This window comes from Salmo trutta, chromosome 22 (assembly GCF_901001165.1).
Source record: "Salmo trutta chromosome 22, fSalTru1.1, whole genome shotgun sequence".
NCBI classification, from domain to species: Eukaryota; Metazoa; Chordata; class Actinopteri; order Salmoniformes; family Salmonidae; genus Salmo; species Salmo trutta.
Window position 1 is genome coordinate 39062624 of NC_042978.1, and position 15277 is coordinate 39077900.

The window sequence follows — 15277 nt, forward strand, 5'->3', positions numbered from 1 at the left end:
AGACAGAAGGGAGAGATTGAGAGATAAGAGAGAGGGACAGACAGAGGAGGAGAGATAAGAGAGAGGGACAGACAGAGGAGGAGAGAGACAAAAGGGAGAGATTGAGAGAGAAGAGAGAGGGACAGACAGAGGAGGAGAGAGACAAAAGGGAGAGATTGAGAGATAAGAGAGAGGGACATACAGAGGAGGAGAGACACAGAAGGGAGAGGTTGAAAGAGAAGAGAGACCGAGAGAATGGTCTTGACATTGATACAGTGTCTTAAGATTTAAGCTTAGGAAAACATATGGAAAGACAAACTAATATCACTGTCTTTGGGACACCAGGTGTATTGCAGGAGAGAGCGATGCATTGTGGTCTTACCTGGCAGACAGACTCTTGTGATGGGAGGCTGAGTGGCCGCAGGGGACCTCCTGAGCAAACAGAGAACATGCACAGCATATAAGTATGGACATGAAATACATTTTGATAGGCCTACGTCACGTCGTAACATTCTGATATGGCCAACCACATCTGGTAAGACTATATAGGTTAAGTTACTCTAAATGAGGAGAGACAGAGGAGAGGAGAGACAGAGGAGAGACAGAGGAGAGGAGTGACAGAGGAGAGGAGTGACAGAGATGAGAGACAGAGGAGAGGAAGACAGAGGAGGAGAGACAGAGGAGAGGAGAGACAGAGGAGAGACAGAGGAGAGGAAGACAGAGGAGGAGAGACAGAGGAGAGGAGATACAGAGGAGAGGAGTGACAGAGGAGAGGAGAGACAGAGGAGAGACAGAGGAGAGGAGAGACAGAGGAGAGGAGTGACAGAGAGGAGAGACAGAGGAGAAGAAGACAGAGGAGGAGAGACAGAGGAGAGACAGAGGAGAGACAGAGGAGAGGAGAGACAGAGCAGAGGAAGACATGAGAGGAAGACAGAGGAGAGGAGAGACAGAGGAGAGGAGAGAAATAGGAAAGGAGAGACAGAGGAGAGGAGAGACAGAGGAGAGGAAGACAGAGGAGAGGAAAACAGAGGAGCGGTAGACAGAGGAGAATAAGAACGAGGCCAACATGTCCGTGAGGATTACAGTGAGAAGAGGACGGGAAAGAGAGAGTGAGAGATTAAGAAAGGCAGCAGATAAATGAAGAATAAAAGGTGAATTGCTTTCAAAGCACACCTGCCTGATCTGATCTGTGTGTTTACGTGCGTGCATTTATTTTTATTTAACTAGGCAAGTCAGTTAAGAACAAATTCTTATTTACAATGATGGCCAATGCACAGTGGGTTAACTGCCTTGTTCAGGGGCAGAAGGACAGATTATTACCCTGTCAGCTCAGGATTTGGTTGGTTGCCGGCCCAACACTCTAACCACTAGGCTACCTGCCACTCCGTGCATGTGTGTGTATGCATGCAAGTGTGTTTGTCTGCAAGTGTGTGTGTGCGCCTGCAAGCATGCATGCATGCAAGTATGTGTGTCTGTGAGTGTCTGTGTGCATTCCAGCATTCGAACATGTATGCAATACATGTGTGTCTGAAAGTGTGTGTGTGTGTGCCTGCGAGGGTGCGTTCATGATGTATATTTGTGTGAGAGCTGAATGTAGGTCAGGGAGACATTGGTTTTCAGTACGGCAGGCTGTTGAACACAAGCTTTTTATGAACAGAGATTGTATTCCAGTATCTTTACAGCATGCTAGAGACAGAATTCAGACACCGTCAGGTGATATCTGAATGCATGAGGAACAATGCCCTACATACAAATGCATACATAATAGAGGTCGACCGATTAATCAGAATGGCTGATTAATTAGGGCCGATTTCAAGTTTTCATAACAATCGGTAATCGGTATTTTTGGCCACCGATTTGCAGATTTGGCAAGAAGCCAAGGTAAGTTGCTAGCTAGCATTAAACTTATCTTATAAAAAACTATCAATCTTAACATAATCACTAGTTAACTACACATGGTTGATGATATTACTAGTTTATCTAACGTGTCCTACGTTGCATATAATCGATGTGGTGCCTGTTAATTTCTCATTGAATCACAGCCTACTTCGACAAACGGGTGTTGATTTAACAAGCGCATTTGCCAAAAAAGCACTGTCGTTGCACCAATGTACCTAACCATAAACATCAATGCCTTTCTTTAAAACCAATACACAAGTATATATTTTTAAACCTGCATATTTAGTTAATATTGCCTGCTAACATGAAATTGTGCCACTTATGTTGCGTTCATTGCACGCAGTCAGGGTATATGCAACAGTTTGGGCCGCCTGGCTCGTTGCGAACTAATTTGCCAGAATTTATGTAATTAAGACATAACATTGAAGGTTGTGCAATGTAACAGGAATATTTAGACTTAGGGTTGCCACCCGTTAGATAAAATACGGAACGGTTCTGTATTTCACTGAAAGAAAAAACTTTTGTTTTGGAGATGATAGTTTCCGGATTCGACCATATTCATGACCTAAGGCTCGTATTTCTGTGTGTTATTACGTTATAATTAAGTCTATGATTTGATATTTGATAGAGCAGTCTCACTGAGCAGTGGTAGGCACCAGCAGGCTCGTAAGCATTCATTCAAACAGCACTTTGCGTTTTGCCAGCAGCTCTTCGCTGTGCTTCTAGCTGTTTATGACTTCAAGCCGGGTGGGTATAATTTGTGGAACGTTCCAACAGGAATCTATTCCAAAAACTTCGTAAATAACAAGGTTGCCAAAAAACAACGCATACAAAGTTGTATAGCGGCATAATAAGATACCGGGTAGGGAGTGGTCTATTTCATTGCGTTTTTCACTCATCACGTTTATTCCGAAAAATGTCTGTCCTGACTCTGGTTGCCTATGGACAAACATTAAGAATAAGCTACGTTGTGAGTTGATGCCTATTCGGCAGCTAGATAGCTAGGTTTGTATGTGTTGCTACTTTGTAGCAACACTGTTGGTTGGCAACCTTTTACATAACGTTTTTTGGAACAGATTCCTGTTGGAACGTTCCACAAATTATACCCACCCCTTCAAGTCTGTTAACTCCCAAGATTAGGCTGGTGTAACCGATGTGAAATGGCTAGCTAGTTAGCGGGTGCTCGCTAATAGTGTTTCAAACGTCACTCACTCTGAGACTTGGAGTAGTTGTTCCCCTTGCTCTACATGGGTAACGCTGCTTCGAGGGCGGCTGTTGTCGATGTGTTCCTGGTTCGAGCCCAAGTAGGAGCGAGGAGAGGGACGGAAGCTATACTGTTACACTGGCAATACTAAAGTGCCTATAAGAACATCCAGTAGTCAAAGGTATATGAAATACAAATCGTATAGAGAGAAATAGTCCTATAATTCCTATAATAACTACAACCTAAAACTTCTTACCTGGGAATATTGAAGACTCATGTTAAAATGAACCACCAGCTTTCATATGTTCTCATGTTCTGAGCAAGGCACTTAAACATTAGCTTTCTTACATGGCACATATTGCACTTTTACTTTCTTCTCCGACACTGTGTTTTGCATTATTTAAACCAAATTGAACATGTTTCATTATTTATTTGAGGCTAAATTGATTTTATTGATGTATTATATTAAGTTAAAATAAGTGTTCATTCAGTATTGTTGTAATTGTCATTATTACAAATAAATACATTTGTAAAAATCGTCCGATTAATCGGTACCGGCTTTTTTGGTCCTCCAATAATCGGTATCGGCGTTGAAAAATCATAATCGGTCGACCTCTAATACATAATACACGTTTTCTGTTTTGTAATAGTAGTCTGCAATATCAACTCAATGGAGAAGTTATGCGTTCAAGTCTGAGTCCAAGTCTGAGTCCCAGTCTGAGTCCCAGTCTGAGTCCCAGTCTGATTCTAGAGGAGGATGTTCTGCACTACATAATAAGGCATATAGGAATTTGATTCATGCATTGCCTATAATGTGTGGATTATGTTTTAGACATTTCAGACAGGCTTATAACAAAAATATGACTTAACATGCACAATATAATCATTTACGTAAATGGCAGTTGAAATCACGTTGAATTTACTCATATAAATGTACTTCCACCAATTAAAATGAGATTTAGTATTTTGTTTATTTGACTAAAATATGAATGATCTGTGTCTGTGATAATGGGGTCGTTTTTCTCCCATCACCCCACAGCTAACCTCCTTCAAAAAGAGTTCAAACAGTGTCCTAATAGCTTGCCGTAGTTAAAGGGTTTTCATGAGGAAAAAGAGAACGCATGCGTTTAACATCCTGCTGTGCAGTGCACTACCTCTCTCCTGGCGTTATCATTATACTTTGATAGAAAAACACAAGGAGCAGAAGGCATCTGGAGTGGAAACCTAGGAGAATAATAAGACGGTGTTCTGAGTTCGTGTTCTACAGCCTGAGGATGGCGGCGACTGAGAAGGGCAACATCTTACGAGTTCCAACACAACTATGTCAAGCATTTTACAGTAAAGTCTATACCAGTTGTAGTTGGCGCATGTGACAAATAAAATATGATTTCATTTGATGATGCGTTGAACAGTGAAAATGTTTAAATGCCAAGACAAAAGCTACAATAAGACAAGGCCGAGTGTGGGTGGAATAGGTAGCAACTGCCCTCTTGTGGATTGAGATACAAACTACAACACATTTACAGCTGCTGTGGATTGTTCTCCATAGCAGACATGAGACTCATTTGTATTTTACCTTTATTTATGCATAATTCATTAGGTAGTGCTCTTAATCAGTCAGATCAGCAATAACACCAGACACTTACTTGTTTGAAGCACATTGGACATTGGTCAGGACTGTGAAGTTATTTCTTACACTTCGAAGGCTTGCGAGGACCTGGACAGAAAGAGACCGCGTTTAGCCATTACTTATACCAGCAAGTACGGAAAGACACTGAGATGTTCTGAATGTAGGTCTGTTAGCGACTGGGTTAAAGGACAGGTGAGCTGGGATCATATTTACCTGAGCAAAAGGCGTTACTATCAGGTCATCACCATGTCTGTAAACACAAACAAAAACATGTCAACAACACATCCTGAACATCATTCAGAAAGCATTCCTAAGACTGTTAACAGTGTCATACACACGTCAGGTTTAATGGGCTCAATCAGGCCATTGTTTCAACACCAGGGGAAAGAATGTAACTTTAAACCACATCCAGGGAGGTAGTCATTATGAAAGTATGTGTCAGTTATGAGTAACGAAGGTCCCATTTCCCTAAACTGTGCCTGTAGTTAAGCCTTTGAGGACAAACAGGAATCTTGTGACTGACCAACAGCCAAATTACCTCTATGTACCCCACAGACAAATGACCCCTACTGTACGTACCCCACAACCAAATTACCCCTACAGTGGTTCTTCCTTTAAAAGTTGCATCATACTCTCATGTGGCGCAGCGGTCTAAGGCACTGCATCTCAGTGCTAGAGACGTCACAACAGGCCCTAGTTCAATTCCAGGCTGTATCACAACCGGCAGTGATTGGGAGTCCCATAGGGCGGCACACAATTGGCCCAATGCCGTCCAGGATAGGGGAGGGTTTGCCCAGGGTAGACCGTCATTGTAAACAAGAATTTGTTCTGTGTCTAAATAAAGGTTAAATAAAAATGAAAATAAATACTGCAGCGTAGCACAGCACAGCTTGCAGGATGGTACAGCATGTTACAGCGCATCACGTCATAGTATTTTATTGTCAGCCATTGTTGCCGTTAATTCTCGTTGAAACCACCAATGGGCATCTTTGAGGGTGTCTTCATGAAGCTTGCTTACTTTATGAAGCTTGCTTACTTTCCCAAATAATCCTACAGAAGTCCATGCAGACCAGACGTTTTGATTGCTATACCCTATCAGAGGTCCACGCGGACCAGACGTTTTGATTGTTATACCCTATCAGAGGTCCACGCGGACCAGACGTTTTGATTGCTATACCCTATCAGAGGTCCACGCGGACCAGACGTTTTGATTGTTATACCCTATCAGAGGTCCACGCGGACCAGACGTTTTGATTGCTATACCCTATCAGAGGTCCACGCAGACCAGACGTTTTGATTGCTATACCCTATCAGAGGTCCATGCAGACCAGACGTTTTGATTGCTATACCCTATCAGAGGTCCACGCGGACCAGACGTTTTGATTGCTATACCCTATCAAAGGTCCACGCGGACCAGACGTTTTGATTGCTATACCCTATCAGAGGTCCACGCGGACCAGACGTTTTGATTGCTATACCCTATCAGAGGTCCACGCGGACCAGACGTTTTGATTGCTATACCCTATCTGAATGAGCATAACAAGTTAATGAGTTTCGTTGACATGAAGCAACCATAGCCTCAGCTACTATAGCACAGAGAAATACATCTTAAAACATGCTATTCTGTTCTTTTGGAATAAATTGTCCTAGTATCATGTTTGGTAGGCTACTCTTTGAGTCCCAGCTAATCTTACTGTAATATGCATACCGCACAGCAGAGCTTCACGGAGCTTGGAGGATGACATGCTCAATAAGTTTTTATCTTTTATGATATTTATCTTAATGTAGGCCTACTGATAGAGTGTAAAATACACGTCTTTCAGTAAATTCAGAGACAGGTGGGTTCTAGGTTTTTATTGAAATGACATGGAGCTATCATTAGTATCATTATCATTAGTGTGCAAACATCCATTAAACATCCATAAATACATTTCAAGTCCCTAAAAATGTTCATTAACTTGGCAAGAGTCTTTTGTCCTGCTAATAGCCCATCATGAGTGGATGGCTTCTTTTGTATTCCAATGTATTGAATGAATGTATTAATTCTAGTCATCTACCATTCTCATTCTCAGAGTGGAAACGTTGTTTGTAGAGTTCACAACCTGCTACACTTGTGAAAACATGTATTCAAAATTGCCTCCAGCTCACATTGTAAAGTGTTGGCTGACGCGCTGATAGCCTGTAGCCTGCACCTGAATGGTGAATGGGATTACCAGTTGAAGAATAAAAATAGACACACAGGCCAATTTAATTTCACCAAATTATGCAAATTATACTATTGACCGATAAGCACAACGTTCAAATGTATTTACACCAAGAAATTAGAGCCAGAAATTCTGTGATTTTTGTAGGGTGACTATGTGGATTACTATGTGGATTATACATTTACATATTTGTAGGGGTTGTTGCATTTGTCATTGTATCTAGATTAGCTATTATGAGGGTTTCGGCTGGCTATTGCCCAATTTAATGGCTCATCAATGTGTGAACTGCTGTGACCAATGTCCATCACTACTGTAAACCGAGAACTGTATTCTAAAAATAAAAACACAGCATCTATAGTGGTAGAAATATACTGCTCAAAAAAATAAAGGGAACACTTAAACAACACATCCTAGATCTGAATGAAAGAAATAATCTTATTAAATACTTTTTTCTTTACATAGTTGAATGTGCTGACAACAAAATCACACAAAAATAATCAATGGAAATCCAATTTATCAAACCATGGAGGTCTGGATTTGGAGTCACACTCAAAATTAAAGCGGAAAACCACACTACAGGCTGATCCAACTTTGATGTAATGTCCTTAAAACAAGTCAAAATGAGGCTCAGTAGTGTGTGTGGCCTCCACGTGCCTGTATGACCTCCCTACAACGCCTGGGCATGCTCCTGATGAGGTGGCGGATGGTCTCCTGAGGGATCTCCTCCCAGACCTGGACTAAAGCATCCGCCAACTCCTGGACAGTCTGTGGTGAAACGTGGTGTTGGTGGATGGAGCGAGACATGATGTCCCAGATGTACTCAATTGGATTCAGGTCTGGGGAATGGGCGGGCCAGTCCATAGCATAAATGCCTTCCACTTGCAGGAACTGCTGACACACTCCAGCCACATGAGGTCTAGCATTGTCTTGCATTAGGAGGAACCCAGGGCCAACCGCACCAGCATATGGTCTCACAAGGGGTCTAAGGATCTCATCTCGGTACCTAATGGCAGTCAGGCTACCTCTGGCGAGCACATGGAGGGCTGTGCGGCCCCCCAAAGAAATGCCACCCCACACCATGACTGACCCACCGCCAAACCGGTCATGCTGGAGGATGTTGCAGGCAGCAGAACGTTCTCCACGGCGTCTCCAGACTCTGTCACATCTGTCACGTGCTCAGTGTGAACCTGCTTTCATCTGTGAAGAGCACAGGGCGCCGGTGGCGAATTTGCCAATCTTGGTGTTCTCTGGCAAATGCCAAACGTCCTGCACGGTGTTGGGCTGTAAGCACAACCCACACCTGTGGACGTCGGGCCCTCATACCACCCTCATGGAGTCTGTTTCTGACCGTTTGAGCAGACACATGCACATTTGTGGCCTGCTGGAGGTCATTTTGCAGGGCTCTGGCAGTGCTTCTCCTGTTCCTCCTTGCACAAAGGCGGTGGTAGCGGTCCTGCTGCTGGGTTGTTGCCCTCCACGGCCTCCTCCACGTCTCCTGATGTACTGGCCTGTCTCCTGGTAGCGCCTCCATGCTCTGGACACTACGCTGACAGACACAGCAAACCTTCTTGCCACAGCTGGCATTGATGTGCTATCCTGGATGAGCTGCACTACCTGAGCCACTTGTGTGGGTTGTAGACTCCGTCTCATGCTACCACTAGAGTGAAAGCACCGCAAGCATTCAAAAGTGACCAAAACATCAGCCAGGAAGCATAGGAACTGAGAAGTGGTCTGTGGTCCCCACCTGCAGAACCACTCCTTTATTGGGGGTGTCTTGCTAATTGCCTATAATTTCCACCTGTTGTCTATTCCATTTGCACAACAGCATGTGAAATTTAATGTCAATCAATGTTGCTTCCTAAGTGGACAGTTTGATTTCACAGAAGTGTGATTGACTTGGAGTTACATTGTGTTGTTTAAGTGTTCCCTTTATTTTTTTGAGCAGTGTATATTATTGAATTCGACAAAAAACAAAAAAACTGTTTAAAAATGTATATGTTTAATAGGCTAATGTGCAGTGTGACAAAAATCAACAGGACAATGAGATGTTTACTGTAGCCTACATAATAAACATTGTAAAGTGCCTAATTCCTTCGATAAGGGAGAGGCTTGCTGAAAATGATGTCTGTTCTCTTTGGTCGCAATGAAAGAATTCTGAGATAAACGGTAACTAAAACAAACTGATCTGAACAACCAGATCACTTCATGGTGTGAGTGCGTGTGCATGTGCCTGCATGTGTGTGCGTATGTGTTAACTATGTGCCTGCGTGTGTGGTAACTTACAGTTCGGATGCGATGGAGGAGTTTCGGGACATGGACTTGGGCGAGAGTTCGTAGTCACTGTCCGAGCGGTAGAGGAAGGACTCTCTGCGCTGGTTGTGTCCAGGGAAGTTGGTGTGTAGGACCAGGCCTGACCCGGGAGATGCTGAAGGGTCCAATGGACTGCAGCTGGCTGATGGGCCATTCTCCACGTCAAAGCTGCAACACAATACATAGAAAACATAATGTTACTAACAAAGTTACTACATCTATCTTTCCACTGGTCCTGCGAGGCTCAGTCGGTAGAGCATGGCGCTTGCAACGCCAAGGGTCGTGGGTTTGATTCCTCCTGGGGCCACCAGTACATCAAATGTATGCACACATGACTGTACTGTAAGTCACTTTGAATAAAAGAGTTAAATGGCATTTATTATTATCATTCTATATGTGGTATTACTTTCCATCTACAGGCCAGAACAAAACAGAAGCCTGGGCTTCTACTTTGGTCCCTGTATGTACAACCAACTGACACTACAAATGACGTTCCTATGGGAAATAAAAGTTGATCTAATTCTAGTTCCTCTAATTTCAGGTCTGCAGAAAACTCTAGACTACATCACGAAGATGGTCTGGAATGGCAACTTTCCATCATTGGTTTGCGTTGTGTCAACAGAGACAGATAACATATGAAATAGAATCTACCTTGTAAAAACACAAGTTGCTGTATCATACCAAACAATGACATTACTGTTCATGTGAGTACTCTGTGACATCAAGATTCATGTGACTACTCTGTAACATTAATATTCATGTGAGTACTCTGTGATATTAAGATTCATGTGAGTACTTTGTGACATTAAGATTCATGTGAGTACTCTTTGACATCACTGTTCATGTGTACTCTGTGACATTACGATTCATGTGAGTACTCTGTGACATCAAGATTCATGTGAGTACTCTGTGACATTAAGATTCATGTGAGTACTCTGTGACATTATGATTCATGTGAGTACTCCATGACATTATGATTCATGTGAGTACTCTGTGACATCAAGATTCATGTGAGTACTCTGTGACATCAAGATTCATGTGAGTACTCTGTGACCTCCCAGAGAACACAGAGAACAATGAAATGATGAGACCATCAGGGCCACATTCAGACTTCAAACGGTATTTGTTTATAACAGATAAAAAAATGCTAAATCTTTCACAATCTTTCATAATAAACATCCAAGACTGAGATATGCTGTGATTCTAGTTTTAATTCTAACAGGAAGTACTACACATCGATTCCAGTCATGGACAGGTTAGTGACACATCATGAAACTCTAGGCATAACTGACAAAAACTGGGGGGAGAAATGATAACACAGATGTTGCTATTCCAATCAGAACAGGGGTGGAGGGTAAGAGAGAGAGATCTTGACAAAAAGTCCCTGGAGAGAGATCATGTTTTTGGAAAGTCTCAAGGTTTTCCAAGGGAAGGAGAGGGGGCGTAATAAGGGGAGGGAGTGAGCGGTGACTTCTGTGACCTGTCACTGCAGGAGGCTCCGCAAAGAGGAGGGGTCTTCTGATGCACACACACATACAAGGCCATCAGATCATCAACACAGGGGCCCCACAAGGGTGCGTGCTCAGCCCCCTCCTGTACTCCCTGTTCACCCATGACTGCATGGCCGTGCATGTCTCCAACTCAATCATCAAGTTTGCAGTTGACACAGTAGTAGGCCTGATTACCAACAATGACGAGACAGCCTACAGGGAGAAGGTGAGGGCCCTGGGAGTGTGGTGTCAGGAAAGCAACCTCTCACTCAATGTCAACAAAACGAAGGAGCTGATCGTGGACTTCAGGAAACAGCAGAGGGAGCACGCCCCTATCCACATCGACGGGACCACAGTGGATAAGGTGGAAAGCTTTAAGTTCCTTGGCGTACACATCAGTGACGATCTGAAATGGTCCACCCACACAGACAGTGTGGTGAAGAAGTCACAACAGCGCCTCTACAACCTCAGGAGGCTGAAGAAATGTGGCTTGTCACCTAAAACCCTCAAACTTTTACAGATGCACAATTGAGAGCATCATGTCGGGCTGCATCACCGCCAGGTACGGCAACTGCACTGCCTGCAACCACAGGGCCTTCCAGAGGGTGGTGCGGTCTGCCCAACGCATCAATGGGGGAAAAACTACCTGCCCTCCATGACACCCACAGCACCCGATGTCACAGGAAGGCCAAAAAGATCATCAAGGACAACAACCACCCAAGCCACTGCCTGTTCACCCCGCTATCATCCAGAAGGTGAAGTCAGTACAGGTGCATCAAAGCTGGGACCGAGAGACTGAAAAACAGCTTCTATCTCAAGCTCATCAGACTGTTAAATAGCCATCACTAGCCGGCTTCCACTCGGTTACTCAAATGTGCACCTTAGAGGCTGCTGCCCTATGTACATTGACTTGGAATCACTGGCCACTTTAATAATGGAACACCAGTCACTTTAATAATGTTTACATACTGCTTTACTCATCTCATATGTATATCCTGTATTCTATTCTACTGTATTTTAGTCAATGCCACTCCAACATTGCTCAATCTAATATTTATCTATTTCTTAATTCCATTATTTTACTTTTAGATTTGTGTGTATTGTTGTGAATTGTTAGATATTACTGCACTGTTGGAGCTAGAAACACAAGCATTTCGCTACACCCACAATAACATCTGCTAAATATGTGTATGTGACCAATACAATTTGAATTCATTTGATTTAAAAGACACCATCTGATTCAGGAGAGCAGCCTGGGGCCACAGATGCATGTTTGCGATCTGTGTAAGAGCAGGATGCAGTGATGTGTGTGTGTGTGTGATAGCATGCCAGATGAGTGTGCACTCTATGGTTGATTACATCATTGGTCCTCAGGTTAGTGTACTGCTGTATTCCTTTGTGTGTTAGATAGAACAGGTCCATCAGGCCGGGCCGGTATACGGGCCGGGCCGGAACAGGTCCATCAGGAGGGGCCGGAACAGGTCCATCAGGACGGGCCGGTATACGGGCCGGGCCGAAACAGGTCCATCAGGACGGGCCGGTATACGGGCGGGTAGTTCTAAAGCTCAGGCAGCCCGGGCAGCCTCCTCATACAAACCCATCTCACATCGCCACATCGCGAAACAATAGTAGCCATTAACATCCTCTCTTACTCTCTCTCTCTCCAGTTCACAGAGATTAAGTACATTAAACGCGGCAAAACACTTACTTTAAGATCAAAACAAACGCCTCAGGGCTCGTTCTGACCCATGATGGAAACAACAGGACGTACACACACGCATACGCCTCAGGCTGTGCTGGGTCCAATAATTGCCGTATTAGTGATAAGTAATGCTATTAAAAGCATTACATAAGGTTATTGGGTATAAGGCTTGGGAAGTATACTGTAGGGCATCAGAAACGCACTACTACTACACCCTTATTAAGTAAACAGTAAGCTAAATATCAACTCTGTTTGGATGGTGTGGGGCAATGGGACTGCCTACACACCTGGATAGCTACAGCACTTTATTGTCTCTGGGTAATGTAGGTTTGGCTAGGGTTTGTATAGCAATAGGACAGCAGGTAACCTAGCGGTTCAGAGCGTTGGGCCATTAACCGAAAGGTTGCCGGTTTGAATCCCCAAGCCGACTAGGTGAAAAATCTGTTGATGTGCCATTGAGCAAGGACCTTAACCCTGTCATGATACAACACGATGATGATGTAATATTTAGGATGTCGCAGCAACATGCAATTGTTTCTTTAAGGGTTTACTTACATTTAAGAGGATAACATCGGTTAAATATAACTTGCCAGAATATTAGGTGTTTACCGAACGTAATCAAAAGGGGAAAGAAATGCTCTTTGTTCTAAAGAAGGATATCACCTTCCTTCAGGAAACTCATCTTTCTGCCACTGAGCATATGAAACTCCAATGTGACTGGGTTGGGCAGATATAAGGTTCCTCATATACATATAGCCTATATAGCTGTCGTAGAGAGGGGACCAAAGCGCAGCGTGTTAAGTGTTCATTATATTTATTAAACAATGAAACACTAGAACAAAGAAAATAAACCGAAAAGCCAACCAGTTCCGTCAGGTAACGAAATACAAAACAGAACATAACTACCCACAAAACACAGGTGGGAAAAGTCTGCCTAAGTATGATTCCTAATCAGAGACAATGATAGACAGCTGCCTCTGATTAGGAACCATACTCAGCCCAACACAAAGAAATACAAAACATAGAATGCCCACCCCACACCCTGACCTAACAAAATAGAGAAATAAACCGTCTCTCTCAGGTCAGGGCGTGACAATAGCCATTATATACATATATAGCCTTTAGAAAGTATTCACACCCCTTTTTACACATTTTGTTGTGTTACAAAGTGGAATTAAAATGGACAGACAGGACTCCCTATGGTTTCAGATTGAAGCTCAGTTTAGCCGTCCTTTACCTCTGAAGAATCTTATGTTTGTGAATCAGTTTCAACACGTGTGATAACAGTAAAACCTTCAATACAATATGTACAACACATTAATGGCATGGGCAGACTGTAGAAAGCACTTAGGTATTTCAAACAGGTAATCTTTACTTCCTCCTATCTCTTGTAACCCTGACCTGCCCAATGTGTTCTCAAAGGTCGACCTCTATAAGTGGCGCCTTTTTGCACCTATTCTGGCACTGCAATAAGCGAATGGATTTCTGCTGCTCTATTCATACAGACACTCAGATCAGTTGAGATATAGAATGGATACAATCCCCGAGCCTTTACATCACATGCCGAATACTACGCTTGACCCAGACAAGACAAGGTAGCAGATAATTATTTCATACTTTGCAAAGAAATGTATTCTTGTGTGTTGGAAAAATGAAAACCCACCCACTTTTCAATTGTGATATAAAAAAAAGGATGCCACAGCACAGACAGACGAATGACTCACTGTGTGAATGAAGTAGTGACTGACTGATGTGATGCCAAAGTCACATGACATGCAGATGTTCACAGGCCCCTGCACTAAGCCTTCACTTCCTATCCACAGCATCACTGGAATGTGCCCAATGTATAGGACCGTCCCTACCTAGAACCTATCTACATCGAAGCTAGAATGTACACTGAGTACAACACATTAAGGACACCTGCTCTTTCCATGACATAGAATGACCATGAGAAAGCTATGGTCCTTTATTAATGTCACTTGTTAAACACTTCAATCAAATCAAATCAAACTTTATTTGTCACATGCACCAAATACAACAAGTGTAGACCTTACCGTGAAATGGTTACTTACAAGCTCTTAACCAACAGTGCAGTTCAAGAAGAGTTAAGAAAATATTTACCAAATAACTAAAGTAAAAAATAATAAAAAGTAACACAATAAAATAACAATAACGAGGCTATATACAGGGGGTACCGGTACCGAGTCAATGTGTGCGGGGGTACAGGTTAGTTGAGTTCATTTGACTTGTAGGTAGGGGTGAAACGACTATGCATAGATAATAAACTGCGAGTAGCAGCAGCGTACAAAACAAATGGGGGGGGGGTCAATGTAATAGTCCGGTGGCCATTTGATTAATTGTGTGTAGATGAAGGGGAGGAGACAAGTAAAAAAAAAATGTGAGCCTTGAGACACATGGATTGTGCATGTGTTCCATTCAGAGGGTGAATGGGCAAGACAAAATATTTAATTGCCTTTGACCGGGGTATGATAGTAGATGCCTGGCGCACCAGTTGGTATCAAGAACTGCAACGCTGCTGGGTTTTTCACACTCAACAGTTTCCCATGTGTATCAAGAAGGGTCCACCACCCAACTTGACATAACTCTGGGAAGCATTGGAGTCGACATGGGCCAGCATCCCTGTGGAACACTTTCGACACCTTCTAGAGTCCATGCCCTGATGAATTGAGACTGTTCTGTGGGCAAAAGGGGGGGTGCAACTCAATATTAGGAAAGTGTTCCTAATGTTTGGTATACTCAGTGTATAGAATTAAGCCTGCCCCATTACCCAAAACATCAGCCTAAGATGGACACCAGGCTGAGTCATAAGACTGACTGAACACAACAAAGTGGGGAGAG

The 15277-nt window shown here is 43.2% G+C and overlaps 1 protein-coding gene across 5 annotated transcripts in view; it reads right to left on the bottom strand.

Annotated features, from left to right (window-relative positions):
- The window catches only part of pde4ba (phosphodiesterase 4B, cAMP-specific a), a 338452-nt gene that overhangs the window by 91471 nt on the left and 231704 nt on the right, over positions 1 to 15277 (bottom strand). For all 5 annotated transcript variants that reach the window (XM_029707945.1, XM_029707944.1, XM_029707943.1 and 2 more), the window contains 4 exons: positions 9200 to 9394; positions 4926 to 4962; positions 4729 to 4799; positions 362 to 411 (listed from right to left, as the gene is read on the bottom strand). In XM_029707945.1, the coding sequence (XP_029563805.1) occupies positions 362 to 411; positions 4729 to 4799; positions 4926 to 4962; positions 9200 to 9394 (353 nt within the window). The remainder of the gene's footprint in view (positions 1 to 361; positions 412 to 4728; positions 4800 to 4925; positions 4963 to 9199; positions 9395 to 15277) is intronic.